Here is a 21,964-nt window from a genome sequence, read left to right on the forward strand (position 1 = left end):
ATGCAGTTGCCTACACAATTGAAGGCAGTGGCCTAGTGGTATTATCACTGGGCTGTTAATCCACTTACCCAGGTAATGGTCTGGGGGCCTGGGTGCAAGTCACGCCATGGCAGATGGTGGAATTTGAATTCAATAAAAATCTGGAATTAAGAGTCTAATGATGGCCATGGAGCCAACGTTGATTGTTAGAAAAACCCATCTGGTTCACTAATGTGCTTTAGGGAAGGAAGCTGCCATCCTTATCTACATGGGACTCCAGACCCACAGCAATGTGCTTCACTCTTAGCTGCCCTCTGGGCAATTAGGGATGAGCAATAAACGCTGGTCCATCCAGTGACACCCTCATTGCATGAGTGAATTAAAAATGACCAGTAGATTACTAACCCAGTAACATCACCATCTCCCCAACTATGCCTCCAAGATCACTGGATCCTTATCCTTTGCACAGCAGGACAGTTTCTAACTGCATAGTTGGTGAAGGGATCTTGTCAAAGAGAGAATCTTGAGCTACTAGGTAAACAAATGCATGCAAAAGAAGGTGGAGGGACCTGAACAAGAGCCACAAGAAAAGAAAACACACTTCAATATATCAAAAGGGTCTCCTATTACCTTATTCTAAGGACACTTAGCTGCAAGGTCATGTTGTATGTTTGGTTGCGCCCCACAGTAGTAACACTGATCACTGTTGATTGCGGACCTGACAGCTCATACAGGGACAGTCAAGTTTATTTCTCAACAGATCCCAGCCTTTCAAAGTAACCACTTCAAAGCAGCTCTGCATATTCTTTTCCTGAGGTCAACGACCCATGGATTGGTATTTAGCAACCTCATCTCCCTGTCGCCACTGCAGAGAACTTTTTTTAACCCATCAAGGTAAGCAATGTCAACATTAGGGAATGGGATGCTTCAGAAATCCAGGAGCGAAATTGGTTTGTGTAACGAATACACCTCTGGCTACCTCCTGCGCGGCTGACACAATACTGCGAACAGCACGTGTCAATGTGCCTCCCTCATGGGTCTAGACGTTTTGAACAGACATTCTCCTGGCATTACCCAGTGGAATGGGCAATGCCAGAATTGGTAACTTTGACAACTTAGGTGAAGCCCACCAATATAAACATGACTCAGTAAGGACATGCCAATGGGATCTGAACCTTATTGATTACAAGAATGGGTACAAAGCAGTCACTCGCTGCCATCCTCAAATGCTTGTGTGATTCCGGGCATCATGCAATGTGATAGCTCTGGGCACATGATCTCCAGAATCCACAACGGCTGGAGTCTTGAAGCCCCTACTCTGATTCCCTAGTGTCCCTCAAAGTTGTGTTCTCTCCATGATACAATGGGGGAGAAAGAGCAGAGGTTTGGTGTATGGGCAACGTGGTCATTATAGATGAATAGCTGGGCATCTGAGGAGGCAGTGGCGGTTGGCAGGGTGCAGCATTTGAATAATAGGCATGAGTTCTGAGTGCCAAGGAGGGCTAGTGATGGCGCTGTGTCACCTTAGCAACACGAGACACTGGCACAGTGATGGGCATGAGATGCAACAGCAAGACACAATCACTGAACTGGACTGCATGGGTGGAGGTAACTATACAGTTTCTGGTACCGTTGCCTTTCCTGGTGTTGACCGACCTGGTGACAGGCTCTCAGACCCTCTTCAGGATCAGGTGTGAGGGCTTCCTGCCTTTCCCAGGAAAGATGACGTCCCTGTGGAGTGCACCTCACTCACCAGAATCTCCAAGGCAACAACGCATCTGGAATGTGCTGCCTTGTGTGCTGTGCCAATGTGCTTTGAATCATGAGCCATGCTCTGAGAGGGGCATGCTAACTGCACCATGTCATCTGCAAACCATACAAGCTGATCCCCCCTACAGAGGCTACAGGGCAGCGTGGAGGTCTGAGAAATAACACTGGAGACATTTAGACAACCACACAATCACTCAGAGGATGCTTTTCTGTGGCCTACCTCCATCCAAACAAATACAGCAGACCCTGAACTATCATCTTCATATCCAATTTTGCCCTCTTACCCTGCTCTCAATGGCAGCATCAGGCATTTGAAAGATCAATTATTAGCATCAGGGAAAGTGTGTTCTGTCAGATTGGAAGCATCAGTCCTTCAGCACAATACTGCAACTTGCCAAGGCAACTAACAGGAGTAATATGTTAGAAACAAACTCTCCCTTCAGCCTCCAATGGGAACCATTACCCGAACAACAAATAAGCTGAACGTCACCAGACCACTGCGATATTGTTCTACCATTTCTGCTTTCCCACAATCCCACCATCCGGAGTTGCCAGTTTGAGTTTGGGAGCTTTTCCAAATTTCATTCACAGGACTTAGCCTTTGCCAGCTGGCCCAGCATTCATCCCTGGCTGCCCACAGAGCTGACATCTTGAACTACAGTGATTCTCGGGGTGTGAGGGCAGGAGCTGTAGGATTTTGATCCAGGCCAGTGAAGGAATGGTGATGTAGCTCCTGTGAGACTTGCAGGAAACTTGCTGCCATTCCATGTATCTGTCACCTCTTGGCCTTCGAGTTGGTAAAGGTCACAGAACACAGCCAGGCACTGGAGATATTTTAAGACTGTCACTGTCCCTCAAGTCAGAGCAATGGGTTTTAGGTAACGGATGGAGAGATTTGTACCTTACAGCCTCTGTTAGAAGTAATCAGGAAAAGGTGACCTCACTGAGCTACACCAGACAGCCAAGATATAAAAAAGGTGCATCAAAAATCAAATACTTCAAAATTAAGCTACAAAAGGAAAGGACAATGAACTCATTCGGACAACAACTTAGTTTTATTGGATGGAAAGCACATGCGGTCTTTCCATACCCAAAACTATCAGCTGAATGGACTTTCCTTGGGAATTCATTTCCCATCTTCAGAAAGGAATTTTCATTCATAAAGCACCTTTTCAGCATTCCCAAAGTGGTTCATGGCCAATGACAGCACTATGAATTGTGGTACTGCTGTAATGTTAAGAATTGCAGTGATCAATTTGCACATAGTAAGCTCCCATATACATGAACAGTGTACAGTTCACCTGCTTTGGTGCTATGGATCAGGGACAACATTTCCCAGATCACCAGAAAGGCACATACACGCTTCTTCAACGAAATGCTATGGAATCTTTTGCAGCACTCCCTCAGTGCCATACTAAAGCATCAATTTAGATTTTGCACTCAGTTCCTGTGCTTGGTAGCAGTGTGCACCATCTACAGGATGCACTGCAGTATCTCCTCACCTTCTGGACCTGCTAGCATTACCACCTAGAAGGGCATTGGGGCAACCATTATGTGAAAATTACCCTCTGATTGACACATCGTTCAGATTTGGAACTGTATCACTGTCAAAACCCTGGAGCTCCCTTTCTAACAGCACTGTGAGAGGACATTTACCACATGAACTATAGCAGTTCAAGTAAACAGTTTCATACCACCCTCTCATTGGTGGTAGGGATGGGTAATAAAGGCTAGCCTAGCCTCCAATTCCCACATCCCGGAAATGAATGCTTACAAACGCTCCGGAGGGAAATGTGAATGCGCACCCTTCTGGCTCAGCACCGAGATTGGCTACCAACAGAACAGGAGTAGGGAGTGAATGTAAATCTTCCAACCCCTGCCAGTTACTAGTTCAGAAACATAAATACTCAGTAGGCATCAGTATTCCCAAAGCTAGAATGTGATTCTCACACAGGGATCGATTGGAATGACCCAGTTGCGGTATGAAGTAATATCCCAAATATTTCCAAGTGATCAAATGAGATGTTGCAGCAGACTTTTTCCTGTGTTTTAACTCGAGAAAATATCCCTGGAAAATGAAATCCAGTCTCCCCATTTCTCTCTCTCTGGGTGCGATAGATATTTCAAATATGTTGCAACATACTTCTAGACTTGAACTGAATCTTCTCCTAGATCTTTGCTTTAAAATTATGGGGGTGCATTACACAAGGCAGTTGATTCCATTGTAGAATCCCAACAGTGTGGGAGCAGGCTATTTGGCCCATTGAGTCCACACTGACCCTGCAGAGAGCATTCCACCCAGACCCACCTCCCTACCCTATGACCCTGCATTTCCCCAAGGCTAACCCACCTAACTAGTGACACTACAGGGTAATTTAGCACAGCCAATCCACCCATCCTGCACATCTTTGGACTGTGGGAGGAAACCAGAGCACCCGGAGGAAACCCACACAGCCACGGGGAGAATGTGCAAACTCCACACAGACAGTCGCCCGAGGGTGGAATTGAACGCGGTCCCTCATGCTGTGAGGCAGCAGTGCTAACCACTGAGCCGCCATGCTGCCCCCTTGTGTCTTTGTTATTCACCCAGAGTGCTTTGGTTTCCCTGAAAATGACACGTCAGCCTTTCCAAACAGTATTCATTATTTTCAAAACACGTTCAATTCTTCCCAAAAGGAATCAAGAGTCAAAATGGCTGGCGGTACTCAGTGAGGGGCATTGCAAGTGGTGAGGGAGGGGACCGTTGTTGGGTACCATTGGAATAGCCAGAGTTGGACACCCAAGTGTTTCTCATGAATAGTTTCACAGTGCAGCCACCACCAAGCTCTTTCCCTCTGAGAAACTCAAAGAATCCCATGCCCCTTTTGGGCACGATGACCTGAGCTGGCAGTGTGGGGTGCTACTACCGAAGGAGGGTGACTTATAACTCCCCCTCTGAGATGGCAGCACAGTTGGCAGGGGAAGGGGCAGTGTGCCGCGCTGTCGAGAAGAGCCATCCTTCAGAGAGGTGCTCAGTCTGGGTCCCATCTGCCTGCTGCAGTGGTTCAGTTGGATGTTAAACAGCCCCCCCACGGAGAGGCAAATCCTCCACCGTGTGCTCTCCTGCAACCAACAGCAACAAGAGGAGCGAAGGGAGGGGGAGAAAATAAAGCCAACAGATTATCTCAGCTACTTATGGAGACATTACTGACAAGATGACAAGCACGCCTGCCTACATAGATCACTGTTTCGAAAAAAAATTCACCCTGTGTGCTGTGTGAAATATGGTACAGGAAAATTAGCAGCATTTTCTGTGTCAGCAGTACTTGGAGACTGCAATACGTTTTGTAAAAATTCAATGCTGTGATTTAATGCACAGGTGCTGTTGTTGATTTATGCCTTGTTGATTCAAGGAGGGAGTATTTTTGGGTCACTGCCAGGCATTGGATCCTGTTTGTAGCTAAGTGAATGTGTTAGATAGAAGGGGAGAATACACAAAGCCTGTGGAGCCTTATTAAATGTACATCTGGAGCTCTCCAGATGGAGTGTGCAAAAGAACTATCTCGGTGCAGCGCACACACCCCTCTATAACAGGATACGGACTGGGACGTCAGGCCCTGTCAGGCCTAGGAATGGAGGCGGCCCACATCCCAGTTTACCAGTTCCATCACGCCCCCTTGGCTGCTTTCCCAGAGGCGGGGTGGGAGCGAGCATGGCTACTGACCCACAAGGAGCAGGAAGCTGACTACAGACCTACCAGGGCATGCTGAAGGAGCCGCTAGCTACAAGACGCGTGTCTATAAAGGCCATTTATTGAAATCTGAAAAAATTACACAGACAGGACCTCCACCTTGAAGCACTCTCTTCTCCCTTTGTTTTTGGAACAACCCATCACCAAATCTCCCAATTAACCAATTCAACAGATGATTTACAAGAATTGCCCACCGTGGAGTGGGAGGAGGGGGAGAATTTCTTTGTATTTTGGAAAACCAACCACCAAATCACCCAATTAACCAACTACCAAATAACAATGAATGGGCACTGCCACCAGGGACAACAGAACAACCACTAAAAGGAAGGGTCGGAAAAGAGGGAGGGGTTTACTCTACAATGAAGTCGGAGGGTGAGGTAATGGATTCTAGCCCCTGTGGTGCCCATCTCTCTCTGAAAGTTGAAAAAAAAAAGTTTTTTTTATATTTTCTAAACAACCTGTTCGGAGACGTCATGACAATACATCTGGGTTTCAATCTTGGAAATATGAAATCCAAAGAGCATCATTTCTCTCAAGTAACTCTAGAGCTGTTTTAGTTGACATTTAGAAAGATCTTTGTTTCTAACATTGACAGGAGAGGCCACTCTCTTCCTGTTAATTGGTGACTCCAGGGAAAATCATATTGAGTGACTAATTGCAAACATTGCGTGTTTCCCATTTGAGCAGGATGAGAAAATTCTACATTATGTGAGCTACTGTACTGACTTCCTAATGTCGATATCTTCAAGCTTATTGTCTTCCCAACCACTCATCATCTTCTGGGCCAAGAACAGCTGTCTAGATAACAGTTGCCATTTGATATAGAAAGGAGAAGGACGGAAGGTCACCTTATAAATGTCCAAAAATTTACGACTAGATTGATGGCACAAATAGAGAGCAAATCTTTCTGCTTGTGGGTGAGCCCAACACAAGTGCTCATGAATACAAGGCAGTTACTAATAAATCCAATAAGTAACTCAGCAAAAATATCTTTTCCCAGAGAGTGGTTAGAATGTAAAACTTCTTACCACGTGGAGTGGTTGGCACAAATAGCATTGACTCATTTAAGGGGAATCTGGCTAATTACGTGGGGGAGAAGGGATTGGAGGAATCTATGGGCTGAGATGCAGGGAGGAGGTCTGAGTTTTGCTGTAAATTCTGCACAACTTTATATTACAGCTAACTCTCAGTGTTGGGCATTATCACTATTGGCACGACACACTTTTGCACAACAACAACTTGCATTGAGACGAAGGGTCACTCGACCCGAAACGTTAACTCCGCTTTCTCTCCACATACACTGCCAGACTCGCTGAGCTCTTCCTGCAATTTCTGTTTTTGTCTCTGATTTACAGCTTCCGCAGTTCTTTCGGTTTTTATTAAGCCTGAGCAGAATCATTGCGAGTGCTCCCGTGGTTTGCGAATCAATCCCCATTTTCCCAATTCACGACGAGGTAATCGTGTTAAATTAAAACCCGAAAGAACTGCGGATGCTGGAAACCAGAAAAGTAAACAGAAGTTGCTGGAAAAGCTCAGCAGCTCTGGCAGTACCTGTGGAGAGAAATCAGAGTTAACATTTTGGGCCCATGACCCTTCTTCAGAAATTATTGTATTGTCGTATTGGATTAGTTTCAATAACTCTCAAAAGACTGCTATCCATGAAATGCTTAAACTTTACCGTCACACACTTGTAGTTTTGAGAGTACCCTCGACTAGCCACTCACTAGAGGAAACAGATTTTCACTGTCTATTCTACCAAAACCTCTCCTCATACTGTTATCATCTATTAGGTCACCTCTTCACCCTCTCTCTCTCTTGCAAGAACAGCTCTAATGTTCCCAGCCTTTGCTTGCCAGCTTCTTTGTCTGTTGGACTCGAGATTATTTTAATTCCGGTGTTGGTGGAAAACTGGCGTAGCAGACAGCCATCACATGATCTTTCTGTCCATTAATTTATCGGATTACAGTGACCTACTAATTTTTTATTAGTTTACCGGATGTGAGGATCACTGACAACCCCAGCATTTGTTGTCCTTAAAAGTAGTTAACCACATATTGCTGTGGATCTGCTATCACATGTAGGCCAGATGAAGTAAAGATGCCAGATTTCCTATTCTATTGTTTATAAAATAATTGACAATGGGGTTTTGGTCACAATCACTGCCATCTTGGGTGGCATGGTGGCTCAGTGGTTAGCACTGCTGCCTCACAGCTCCAGGGACCCAGGTTCAATTCTAGCCTCAGGCAACTGTCTGTGTGGGGTTTGCACATTCTCTCAGTGTTTGTGCGGGTTCCCTCCGGGTGCTCCAGTTTCCTCCCACAGTCCAAAGATGTACAGGTTAGGTGAACTGGCCATGCTAAATGGCCTATAGTGTCCAGGGATGTGTGGATTAGCCATGGGAAATGCAGAATTACAGGGGAGGGGTCTGGGTGGGAGGCCCTTCAGAGGGTCAGTGTGGGCTGAGTGGTCTGCTTCCGCACTGTAGGGAATCTATGAGTGTTTAATTGAATTTAAGTTTCACAAATTGGTGCCATTGGGTTTGAACACATGTCCCCACAGTATTAGCATGTGCCTCCAGATTACTAACCCAGTGACATTATCAGTCTCACCATCCAATGCGACCCCGCCCCATAATCTCCCCACAGTTGAAAGTGGAAATGAGCCATGCATTACCCAATGAGGCCAGGGTATAAGACTTTTGCACTTGTAATACATAATATCATATCAGTGTTTCTGCACTTCTACCTGGTTAGCTAGCCAAATGGTAGATGTTCCTTGTGTAGGGTATTTTCAATGGGGCAAAAATCATCGCCAATCCAAAGAGGAAAACATGTGCACAGACGATGAAACAACTTAGTCAAAAAGGTAGTTTTTACCGAAGGTCTAAGGGGAAGAGACTGGTAGAGGGGGCAGAGTTTTAGGCTGGGAATTCCAGACTTCGAGCCTAGACAGCTGAAGGAATGGAGGATGCACAAGAGACCAGTGCTGGACAACAAGAGGGATCCGGGGATGTTGAGCTGCAGGAGATTACAGGGGCCAGGCTCCAGGGAGGCTGGAACACAAGTATGGGAACATCAACAATTGATGCATTGATGGGCTGCGAGTCACTGGTCTTTGAACGAAGGGGGAGTTTAGGGAGCTAAATGCCCAACACTAAAGTCCTTCCCAATATGTTCACATTTGAATGTAAATCTAGAGCAATTAATACCTACAGTAACCCAAACAGCAATGTAATCCACATAACCAATAAATGGGCCCTTTATGATATCACAGTCACTATCCCAGACAATGCGGCAGCCCCAATTTGGAAGCAATATTAACTGGATTGAGGCATACTGCCTGAGCTATTTTACACAAAATATCTTTTATTTTTAAGCAGCTGCAGAGATGATAATGGCATATTAACCTCACCAAAACAAAAAAAACTGTAAAAACAAGTTCAGATGAAGCGCCAGAATTCTTTTCATCTTTTAGATGTTGCTCAGCTGTGCAGTGTAAACAGGTCCTGTGCTATTTTAAACCTTGAGAACAGGAGGCTATAAATTAGCACTGCTGATCATAATGGACAAATACTTAGCACATTGAGAGGACATTGATCAAAGTCTCAACCCTGGCTAAAAAGTTCAGGCCTTTATACTGGAGATCAAAATCATTACACACTGTATCCATGAAACAGAAGTGTGTGAAAACTTACATGGACAGATGCTGGGAGCTCGCTGCTGTGCTACTCAGAACGATTTAGCATTACCTCAAGTCTGGTGCCTATCATCCAATTTACCATTTATTGTCCCTCTTTACGGTTCTCCATGGACACTGACTATTTGATCACAGATGATGCAGCCTCTCTTCCCAGTTATTCCACATTGATGGAGGAACCTTTGCTGAAGGAATGCAAAAACAAATCGCTTTCAAACCCACAGGAACTGGGACCAAATATGGGCGTTTTAGCCCCTTAACGTTGTGCCACAATAGGCAGCATGATGGCTCAGTGGTTAGCACTGCTGCCTCACAGTGCTAAGGACCTGGGTTTGATTCCACCCTCGGGCGACTGTCTGTGTGTAGTTTGCACATTCTCCTTGTGTCTGTGTGGGTTTCCTCTGGGTGCTCCGGTTTCCTCCCATAATCCAAAGATGTGCAGGTTAGGTGGATTGGCCATGCTAAATTACCCGTAGTGTGCAGGCGAGGTGGATTGCCATGGGAAATGCAGAGTTACAGGGATGGGTTGGGGTGGGATGCTCTTCAGAGGATCAGTATGGGCTGAATGGCCTTCTTCCACATTCCAGGGATTCTATGAATTCAGTACAGTCATGGATGATCTAATGGTAGCATCAACCCCAGATTCCCACCTAGTCCCAATAACCTATGAGTGTTAAGAAGTTACCTACCTCTGCCTTGCTTAAAAATATCTACCATCTCTCCCTGGGGAAGAGAATTTGCAAGTCACACAGCCAGCTGAGAGAAAGAAAGTCTCCTCACCTCTGTTTGAAATTGGCAGCCCCTTTAATTATGTCTCTTGGTCTTGGTCTCTCGCACACCCTTTCAGCATCTGCCCTGTCAAGTCCTCCATGGACCATCTCTTATTCTTCTAAACTCCAACAAGGATAGGCCCAGCGTGTCCAACTTTTCCTTCCAAAATAATCGCCCCACCCACTCCTATTCCAGCTATCAGTCGAATGAACACTTTCCGAACTGCTTTTAGCACATTTATAACTCCTTTAAGAAATAAGGAATTCTACACTCTGGATGTGATTTCACCTAATGTCTTGTACAACTGGGGCAAAATATTTCTCCAATATGTCCATTTTTCTTATAATAAACGCCAATATTCTATTTGCCTTCCTAATGGAGGTGATGGCCTAGTGGTATTATCACTAGACCGTTAATACAGAGACCCAGATAACATTCTGGGGATCCAGGTTCAAATCCTGCCACAGCAGATGGTAGAAATTGAATTCAATAAAATATCTGGAATTAAGAATCTAATGATGACCATAAATCCATTGCTGATTGCTGGGGAAAAACCCATCTGGTTCAATAATGGCCTTTAGGGAAGGAAACTGCCATCGTTACCTGGTCTGGTCTACATGTGACTCCAGACCGACAGCAATATGGTTGACTCTTAACTGCCCTCTGGGCAATTAGGGATGGGCAATAAATGCTGCCTGGCCAGCAACACCCTCATCCTGTGAATGAATGAAGGAAAAGGATCATGTGCTGTGTTTCGTGCTTTATCTTTTGATTTTGATTTTGATTTTATTGTCACGGGTATTCACAAAATACAGTGAAAAGCTTTCATTTGTTGCCACTATATGGCGCCATTTTGAATAGTTTAACAATTAAGGGGAAAGAAAGAAAGATGCGGCTTAAAGAGAGCCCATCAGTCCTGAGATGGCTCAACACCATCAATGATGCCTGAACCACCATCCCTCCGCCACCATCTACACCGGACCCAACCAACATCAAAGTTGCCAAACCTCAGGTGCCATCTTTGCCACTAGGCTGATACTCCTCCCATTGGCCGCGCCAGACTGACCAATGTGAAAGTCGCGTTTCTCGCTGCTTGGGCCCATCTCATCGATGTCGCCATGATGCATTAATGCACCAGAACACCTCCGGCTTCTGCAATCTCCCTCCATTGAAGTAAGGTGCTTCCTGGTCTATTCTTCCTGCCAAAGTGGACTAATTCACATTTTCCTACATTTTGCCTGCCGAATTTTCGCCCACTTGCTTAACCCTTTCTTCACAAGCTCAACTTGATGACCAAAGCAGCGGCTCTCCTGTAACACACCACGCAGCATGGCTTCCAAATGGTGGGTCATGACCCCCAACCAAAATCCTGGCGTCCAGTGCAACGGTTGCCATGGAGCTCCAACCGAGCTGCAAGGGCCCTTTAAATCCTGCATTGTTCTTTTTAAATATTCTAACTGCCCAAATTTGTCGGCCTGAATCCTGGCCACAAAAGCCTTGCGGGAATGGGACAACACAGTATGGAGCTGGAGGAACACAGCAGGCCAGGCAGCATCATAGGAAGCAGGAAAGTTAACGTTTCAGGTCAGGGCCCTTCTTCAGGAGCGGGGGAGGGAGAAGGGGGCTCTGAAATAAATAGAGAGAGAGAGGGATGGGGCTGGGAAAGATAGGTGGGATGGTGATAGGTCGGAGCTGGGTGTTTTTTGACTTAAATACCTGAGGTTTAAACAGCTCTCCCTCTGCCACACTCCCAAATTGCTCAGCCCTCCTCTCCCGACTCCACTCCCCTACAACCCCGACCACCCTCACATCTCCCCATCCATCTCTCCTTGCTGCTCTCATGAGACAGGAGTCTTGGCAACTTTAAAGGACCAACATGGGGTCACAAGTGAGAAAAAGCTTTGGAATCTTCCATACATACGACTCTATAACTGTCCCACCAAGATGGACGAAAGTGGGGAAGGGTTGGAGGAGGATGGTTGGTCATTTTGTCAAAGGCTGTGGACAGGTTGAGAAATGCAAGAAAGGACAGTTTACGTTCGTCACAAATACAAACTGCATCCTGGCAGACTTCACTAAAAGACATTTCAGTTCCGTGGCAGGGCCAGAAACCTGAGGGGAATAATTCAGACATGGACTCCCAGGAAAGACAGGCAGGCATTTGGGAAATGACAGTTTTAAATGGTGATTGTGAGGAAAATAAGATGGGTGGCATGGCAGCTCAGTGGTTAGCACTACCGCCTCACAGCGCCAGGGATCTGGGTTCAATTCCATCCTCGGGTGACTGTCTGTATGGAGTTTGCACATTCTCCCTGTGTCTGCGTGGGTTTTCTCCGGGTGCTCTGGCTTCCTCCCACAGTCCAAAGATGTGCATGCTAGGTGGATTGGCCACGTTAAATTGCCCAGAGTGTTCAGGGATGTGTAGATTAGGTGGGTTATCAGGGGATGGGTCTGGGTGGGATGCTCTGAGGGTCGGTGTGGACTTGTTGGGCCAAAGGGCCTGTTTCCACACAGTAGGGATTCTATGATCTCAAGATGCTTGTTTATCATTATGAAGGTTTTGCTGAGAAAAAAGATTTCAAACTTCTCCTGGTTTTGTTTCTGGACCAGTCAGCTGATGTACTTTGCAAGTACAGTCATTATATCCCTGTTGTTTGTTGTTTTTTTATGTGTATCACATTTGTAAATACTGAAGTGGATATTGTATTCATAAATGAATATAACCAATTAATTTTGTCAAGATGCTTTGGTCCAGCAGGGGTTATCTGTTCCTGTTTGAGAATACGGTGAAAGTCACAGGCATTTTGCCCTGACTTGGGGATAACTGTTAAACCTATGTAGGAAGAACAGAAATGGTTCGGATAATGTAAATTGCACACCTCCATGAGAATGAGGCAAGCACTGCACGAAAGCCCAAACTCTAACACCCATCTCTAATCAAAAGCTTTTCCACAATCAATAAAGACTTGACACAACACAATTCTTCCAACATTTGATTAATCCTTCTGTAGTTACTCTGCAGCTTAACAGTTTACAAAACAATCTGTATCCAGTTCCAATGATAAATTACTAGATCCAAAAACCAACCTGCTTCAATAGAGTACCGTCAGGAGATGAACTGGAACAATCTGACTCCCCTCATTTGGTTAACATAAATTCATAAGATGTTGGAACAGAATTAGGCCATTCAACCCATCCAAGTCTGTTCTATCCACTCGATTATGGCTGATATGCTCCTTCACTCCCATTTCCCTGCCTTCTCCCCATAGCCCTTCAGCGCATCACCAATTAGAAATCTGTCTAACTCCTCCTCAAATTTATTCACTGTCCCAGCACCCACCTCACTGTGAGGTAGTGAATTCCACGGATTCACAACCCTTCGGGAGAAGCAGTTTCTCCTCAACTCTGTTTTAAATTTACTGCCCCTTATCCTAAGACTATGGCCTCTCATCCTAGAATGCCCCACAAAAGGAAACATCCGCTCCTTATCTAGTTTATCCATACGTTTTATCATCTTGAGCACCTCAATTTGATCTACCCTCATTCTTCTAAATTCCAGACAGTATAGGCCTAAACTGTTCAATCACTTTTCATACGACAAACCCCCTCATCTCTGGGATCAATCGAGTGAACCTCCCTCTGAACTGCCTCCGATGCCACTACATCTTTCCTCAAATAAGGGGAACCAAAACTGTACACAGTACTCCAGGTGCGGTCTCACCCATACCTTGTGTAGTTGCAACAGTACGTTCTTAATTTTATATTCTATTCCTGTAGCTTAAAAGCCAACATTCCATTCGCTTTCTTTATCTGCTGTACCTGCATGCTAGTTTTCTGTGACTCATGAACAAGGACACCCAGATTCCTCTGCACCAGAGCACCTAAAGCCTCTCCCCATATAGATAGTAGGTCGCCTTCCCATTTTTCCAACCAAAATGCATGACCTCAAACTAATTCATGTTAAACTCCATCTTCCACATTTTGGCCCACTCTCCTAGCCTGTCTATATCCATTTGTGCTCCAGTTTCCTCCCACAGTCCAAAGATATGCGGGTTAGGTGGATTGGCCATGCTAAATTGCCCGTAGTGTTCAGGGATGTGTAGATTAGGTGGGTTATAGCGGGGTGGGTCTGGATGGGATGCTTTGAGGTTCGGCGTGGACTTGTTGGGCCGAAGGGCCTGTTTCCACACTGTAGGGATTCTATGATCTATGGATGGGGTGGGACAGTCTTTGGAGGGACTGAATGGCCTGCTTCCACACTGTAGGGATTCTATGAAAATTGAGGTAACTGCATGTTGATCAATGGGGCTCCTGGAAAGACATAAACTGGGATTTTACATTAATTTACAAAGCAATCTAACAATATTGATTATGTTACACCCTTGGAGTCAACTATGGATTACCATTCTATAAATATTCACTGGTTGCAACGTAGTTATCAATATCTCCAGGCACCATTTCTTCTAAGCACACTGGTCATTACAGCACCCCTCAACACCAATTAAAAGCAGTTTCAAACTCTCCCCGCCAACTTCAGAAATATTGTCCATGCTGACAGGGTAATTGGTACATCCCAAGGCTGTTTTATAATCCATTGGGCATCTGATTTCCTCCCTGCCAACTGTAGTTGTGTGTTCTACCTAACCAAAACCTGTTCCCCTTACTGTATCACCCTGTACACTAACTCTTGTCTGGTGGAGCTACAGGTGTGTGACTCTCTTCCTGCAGCCGAAACAATCAGAAACAACATGTTACAGCACAGGGAGGCGAACATAACTCCCCCCATAAACAGCATGGGAGGTCAGAGAGAGAGAAGGCGCGAGAGAGTTTGGGGAAGGAAGGAGAGAATGAAAGGCGGAGAGAGAGGGAGCAGGGAAGGCAAGCTGGTGGAGAGGGAAGAGGGAGAGATGGGTGAACGGCCTAAAGAGTCTGTGCAAGACACAGAGAGAGAAAATTAGACAAGGAGGAGACAGGACCGAAAAGAGGAACTGGAAAATGAAAGAGAGGAAGTGAGAGAAATGACAAATCAAAAAGATACAATACATCCAGACACAGGAAAAGATGACAAAAAGCTTCAGACAGACCATGGGGACAGCGTGGAAGCTAACTTCAGTACTCTCCTCTTCTGCAAGTAACACAAGAAGACACTTGTTTTTAAAGAAAGGCATCACCTCCATTAATGAAATGTCATGGCTTCAGTTTAAACAAGGGCAAGGATACCTCCTGCTGGTTACCACGACCCGTCCTTCCTCAGCTGATGAATCAGTACGCCTCCACGTTGAACAACAGTTGGAGGAAGCTCTGAGGATGGTTAGGGTGCAAAATGTACTCCGGGTGGGGGATTTCAATATCCACCACCAAGAGCAGCTCGGCAGCTGTACTATTGATCGAGCTGGTCAGGTCCTAAAGGACATAGCTGTTAGACTGGGTCTGCGGCAGATGGTGAGGGATCTAACAAGAGGGAAATACATACTTGACCTCATCCTTACTAATCTGCCAGCTGCAGGTGCATCTGTCCATGACAGTATTGGTAAGAGTGACCATCGCATAGTCCTTCACATTGACAATAACCTCCACTGTGTTATTTACTATCGTTATCACCGTGCCATATGGGACAGACTCGAACAGATCTAGCAAATCAAGACTGGGCATCCATGAGGCGCTGTGGGCCATCAACAGCAGAATTATACTCCAGCACAATCTGTAACCTCATGGCCCAGCATATCCCCCACTCAACCATTACCATCAAGCCAGGGGATCAACCCTGGTTCAATGGAGAGTGCAGGAGGGCATGCCAGGAGCAGCACCAGGACTTACTGAAAATTAAGTGTCAACCTGGTGAAGCCACTAAACAGGACTACTTGCACGCCAAACAGCGAAAGCAGCAAGTGATAGACAGAGCTAAGCGATCCCACAACCAACGGATTGGATCTAGGTTCTCCATTCCTGCCGCATCCAGTCATGAATGGTGGCGAACAATTAAACATCTCACTGTGGGAGGAGGCTCCACAAATATCCCCATCCTCAATGATGAGGGAGCCCAGCACATCATTGCAAAAGATAAGGCTGAAGTATTTGGAACAATCTTCAGCCAGAAGTGCGGAGTGAATGACCCACCTCGGTCTCTTCCAGTGGTCCCCAGCATCACAGGTACCAGTCTTCAGCCAATTCAATTCACTCCATGTGATATCAAGAAACGGTTGGAGACACTGGATACTGCAAAGGAAAACTCTTCGCTGGTTGGAGTCATACCTGGCACATAGGAAGATAGCCGTGGCTATTCGAGGTCAATCATTTCAGCGACAGGACATCTCTACAGGAGTTCCTCAGGGTAGTATCCTAGACCCAACCATCGTCAGCTGCTTCATCAATGACCTGTCCTCTAATGTAAGGTCAGAAGCGGGGATGATCGCCGATGATTGCACAATGTTCAGCACCATTCATGACTCCTCAGATGCTGAAGCAGTCCGTGTTCACATGCAACAAGAATTGGACAATATCCAGGCTTGGACTTAAAAGAGGCAAGTGGCATTCACGCCACACAAATGCCAGGCTATGGTCATCTCAAAAAAGGGCCAATCTAACCATCATCCTTTGACATTCAACGGTGTTACCATCACTGACTCCCCCACTGTCAACATCCTTGGGGCTTCCATTGACTAGAAACTCAATTGGACTCATTATATAAACTTAGAGGCTACAACAGCAGGTCAGAGATTAGGAATCCTGTAACAAGTAATTCACCTCCTGACTCCCCAGAGCCTGTCCACCATCTACAAGGCACAAGTCAGGAGTGTGATGGAACACTCCCCACTTGCCTGGATGAGTGCAGCCCAACAACACTCAAGGAGCCTGACACCATCCAGGACAAAGCAGCCCGCTTGATTGGCACCACATCCACAAGCATCCACCCCCTCCACCACCGACACTCAGTAGCAGCAGTGTGTACTATCTACTAGATGCACTGCAGAAATTCACCAAAGATTCTCAGACAGCACCTTCCAAACCATGATCTTTACCATCTAGAAGGACATGAGCAGCAGATACATGGGAACACCAACATCTGCAAGTTCCCCTCCAAGCTACTCATCATCCTCACTTGGAAATAGATCACCGTTCCTTCACTGGCGCTGGGTCAAAATCCTGGGATTCCCTTCCTTATGGCATAGTAGTTCAAACCACAGCACATGGACTGCAGTTGTTCAAGAAGGCAGCTCACCACCACCTTCTCAAGGGCAACTAGGGACAGGTAATAAATGCTGGCCCAGCCAGCGATGCCCACAAATGAGTGCTTATCAAAAAAAGTTAATGTATTACCTCAGCAGGAGGTGGAGCATAAAAATGGAGAGGAGTTGGAGGGAGAATGCTATTGGACAACTGTTTGAAACGAACAATATTACAGAGCAATGAGTTAGCAGGAGAGAGGGGTGTGACTAATTGGGTAGCTCTTTTCCAGATCTAATCGCAAGACAATGGGCCAAATGGCCTCCTTCTGTTCTATGCCATTGTACTGTGGTGAGAGGGCAGATTCTTTGATAACGTGTGCTGGGATAATTAACAGGATTTTTTAAGCAGTTTTTGTGCAGCAGCTTCAGATGCAGTCAATTTGTTTCTGTAAATAACTCTGATCTGTCAGAGTCTAATAAACCAGCACCAGCTCACCACCTCACCACCACCTTCTCAAAGGGGGGGGGGCAACTAGGGACGGGCATTGAAAGCTGGCTCAGCCAGCAATGCCCACGTCCTACTAGTGAATTAAAATAAATCACCTTCAATAATATCAAATCCATATTGTAACCCCTGACATTTAAAAAAAGTCTCTTGAGGAACAAATAAAACAGCAAAGGAATGTGAGTTTTCCTTTTAAACAGTGACCTTTAAAGAAACCAACACTTTCTTTATTTGGATAGCACTTTGAGACTTAACTCAACTCCAGTTATATGGAACTCAGGATTAACATCAGTTGGTTAAAACAATTCAAAAAAAGCAATATTTAAAAATAATGTCATAATGTCACAAAGAATTATTTGTGTTTAATTATTATTGAAATAAGAATTTCACACAGGGAGGCAGGGAGCTAGACAGAACTATGTCAAACCCACTGTCTGAAAAATCAAGAGATAAACTCCTAAAAATCATGGCATTTGGTATAAACAAACAAGTTGATATTTTTTCTAAACATAAACTGGTTGACAGTTGCTTTGTAAACTTAATTTACTGGTTTATTAGACTCTGACAGATCAGAGTTATTTACAAAAACAAAATGACTGCTTCTGAAGCTGCTGCACAAAAACTGCTTAAAAAATCCTATTAATTATCCCAGCGTGCATTATCAAAGAATCTGCCCTCTCACCACAGTACAATGGCACAGAACAGAAGGAGGCCATTTGGCCCATTGTCTTGTGATTAGGTCTGGAAAAGAGCTACCCAATTAGTCACACCCCTCTCTCCTGCTAACTCATTGCTCTGTAATATCGTTTGTTTCAAACAGTCCTTCAGTGCCTTTCTTCCTTCGCCTCCTCTCCATTTTTATGCTCCACCTCCTGCTGAGGTAATAAATTAACTTTTTCTTATATATATTATATATATATATTCATTTGTGGGATGTGGGCATTGCTGGCTGGGCCCAGCATTTATTGCCCGTCCCTAGTTGCCCCTTGAGAAGGTGGGGGTGAGATGCCTTCTAGAACCGCTGCAGTCCACCTGCTGTGGGTTGACCCACAATGCTATTAGGGAGGAAATTCCAGGATTTTGACCCAGCAACAGTGAAGGAACAGCGATATATTTCCACGTCAGATGGTGAGTGGCTTAGAGGGGAACTTGCAGGTGGTGGTGTTCCCATATATCTGCTGCCCCTTGTCCTTCTAGATGGAAGGTCGTGGGTTTGGAAGGTGCTGTTTGAGGATCTTTGGTGAATTTCTGCAGTGAATGTTGAAGATAGTACACACTGCTGCTACTGAGCGTCGGTGGTGGAGGGAGTGGATGTTTGTGGATGCAGTGCCAATCAAGCGGCTGCTTTGTCCTGGATGGTGTCAAGCTTCTTGAGTGTTGTTGGGGCTGCACCCATCCAGGCAAGTGGGGAGTATTCCATCACACTCCTGACTTGTGCCTTGTAGGTGGTGGACAGGCTTTGGGGAGTCAGGAGGTGTGTTACTCACCGCAGTATTCCTAGCTTCCGGCCTGCTCTTGTAGCCACTGTGTTTATGTGGCGAGTTCAGTTGAGTTTCTGGTCAATGTAGCCCCCAGGATATTGATAGTGGGGGATTCAGTGATGGTAACACCATTGAATGCTTCAGTATCTGAGGAGCCACGAACATTGTGCAATCATTGATGAACGTCCCCATTTCTGACCTTATGATGGAAGGAAGGTCATTGACGAAGCAGCTGAAGATGGTCCGGCCTAGGACTCTACCCCGAGGAACTCCTGCAGAGATGTGCTGGAGCTAAGATGACTGACTTCCAACATCTTCCTATCTGCCAGTAATGACTCCAAACAGCAGAGAGACTTCCCCCTGATACCCATTGATTCCAGTTTTGCCAGGGCTCCTTGATGCCAGACTCGGTTGAATGCAGGCTTTATGTCAAGGGCTGTCACTCTCCCCTCACCTCTGGAATTCAGCTCTATTGTCCATGTTTGAACCAAGGCTGTAATGAGGTCAGGAGCTGAGTGGCCCTGGCGGAACCCAAACTGGGCGTCACTGAGCAGGTTATTGCTGAGCAGGTGCTGCTTGATAGCACTGTTGGTGACACCTTCCATCACTTTACTGATGATAGTGTGTAGAGTGATGGGGCAGTAATTGGCTGGGTTGGATTTGTCCAGCTTTTTATGTACAGGACATAACCAGTCAATTTTCCACATCTTCGGATCAATGCCAGTGTTGTAACTGTAATGGAACAGCTTGGTTAGGGATGGCAAGTCTTCAGTACTATTGTCAGAATGTTGTCAGGGCCGGTAGCCTTTGCTGTGTCTCCAACAGTTTCTTGATATCATGTGGAGTGAATCGAATTGGTTGAAGACTGGTATTTGTGATGCTGGGGACCACTGGAGGAGGCCAAGATGGATCATCCACCCATCAATTCTGGCCGAAGATTGCTGCGAATGCTTCAGCCTTATCTTTTGCACTGATGTGCTGGGCTCTTCCATCGTTGAGGATGGGGATATTTGTGGAGCCTCCTCCTCCAGTGAGTTGTTTAATTGTCCACTACCATTCATAACTGGATGTGGCAGGACTGCAGAGCTTAGATCTGATCCATTGGTTGTGGGATCGCTTAGCTCTGTCTATCATTTGCTGCTTTCGCTGTTTGGCGTGCAAGTAGTCCTGTTTGGTAGTTTCACCAGGTTGACACCTCATCTTCAGGTATACCTGGTGCTGCTCCTGGCGTGCCCTCCCGCACTCTCCATTGAACCAGGGTTGATCCCCTGACTTGATGGTAATGGTTGAGTGGGGGATATGCTAAGCCATGAGGTTACAGACTGTGCTGGAGGACAATTCTGCTGCTGTTAATGGCCCACAGCACCTCAGGGATGCCCAGATCTGATGCTAGATCTGTTTGAAGTCTGGTATTTCAGCAAAGCTTCCCTTCGGCCAGCTATTCAACCAGGAAGGGCACCATAGATGGGCATACGCTTGTTTTCACCTGAAATCTACAGACAAACACTTGCATGTATGTATAATCCCGGCAGAAATCGCTAGCAATTCAGCATCAGCAGCTCTGATCTTTTCCTCTCTGATGTTGCTTGGGCAACAAGGCCAATTGGGTATCGTGCACAAACGGCCCTGCTAGACTCCGCAAACTGAGCACAGACACAGGAGGCACAGCCCAGTCTTTTCCAGGCCTCAACAATAAAGGTGACAGACTCTCCATCCTGCAACTCTGCTGCCCTCCACGCTTCTCCCAATCCTTCCCCTGCCCACTTCATAGCCCTCTGCACAAATAGGGTTAAAACGGAGCCCTCAGCGTGATTTCCTTCCCATTCCCTGCCCCCAACACACACCACCCCCCCCACCCCTGCCATCTAAAACCTGGCGCGGTAAAGTCCCCAGCTACTCTCAGTGTTTACATAACTGAAGCCTTCGAACGATGTAACATTCTCCTGCTCATCAGCTAATCTCTGATATTTGCTCTCTTCCCAGCCCAGGTTCCCGAAATAAAGCTTCATAATAACGGCAAGGTCATTATACAGGTGAACGAGCAACAGTGCAATGCGACAACAGAACCTTCCAGGGGTGAAATTACACAGATTTAATCAGTGCCTACTGGCAGAGGAACACAAAAATTATAAATAATAGAAATCTTCCCCAAACCCATGTTGCAATGTAGCAGAGTCTGTTAATTCAGCAGAATCCCAGCTTTATCGAGTCTTTGCATATGGCACTGGGAGTCCCTTTCAGAAAATTCTAAACATTGCACATCCAATGAAATTATTAAAGGCAAGGAAAATTAGGAAGAAAGACAAATGGCCTTTTCATAGAAGCACACAATACAGAGAGAGAGAGAGAGACCCTTTGGCCCATCAAGTCTATACTGCCAAAACTAAATCGACACTGGTCTCATTTTCCTGCCACTAGCCTTGAAAGCTGTGACACTTCAACTGCTCATCCGAGCACTCCTTCTGGTATGTATCAAAAATGCACCCGCTTGCTATAAACATTGCTCACAGCCAAGTGCCAGCCTTGGAGCTTGCTGCATACCACCGTAGCAGGGCAGCAGGGTAATCCTTCTGGCTGCCATCTCACTACGCTTTCTGCCTGAACAGAACCACAGGCAAAACAAGTGCCTCTTTGCTCTCCACTACAAACTCAGCAGCCAGTTGTGAATCGATGCCCTGTTGTTATCACAATTGCTGCCCGTGGGCACTTACTGGTTGCCACATCTCCCGTGTTACAACAACTTAGAAGTCTTTCTTTTGCTGTCAAGGAAAGGCGCTACACAAATGCAATCTTCCTTTTCACTGCATCAGATTTTTCACCAGAGCTTTCGAGCAGGTGTACATTTCAAACGGAAAGTGAGCATATT

General features: G+C 45.9%; 1 protein-coding gene across 1 annotated transcript in view; it reads left to right on the forward strand.

Moving 5' to 3' along the window:
- The first annotated feature begins 1,487 nt into the window (after positions 1-1,487).
- sec13 (SEC13 homolog, nuclear pore and COPII coat complex component) overlaps positions 1,488-21,964 on the forward strand; it is an 86,427-nt gene continuing 65,950 nt past the window's right edge. Inside the window, exon 1 of the mRNA XM_048606248.1 lies at positions 1,488-1,670. Coding sequence (XP_048462205.1) covers positions 1,488-1,670 — 183 coding nt within the window. The remainder of the gene's footprint in view (positions 1,671-21,964) is intronic.

The sequence above is a fragment of the Rhincodon typus genome, chromosome 16, assembly GCF_021869965.1.
Source record: "Rhincodon typus isolate 14 chromosome 16, sRhiTyp1.1, whole genome shotgun sequence".
Taxonomy (NCBI): domain Eukaryota; kingdom Metazoa; phylum Chordata; class Chondrichthyes; order Orectolobiformes; family Rhincodontidae; genus Rhincodon; species Rhincodon typus.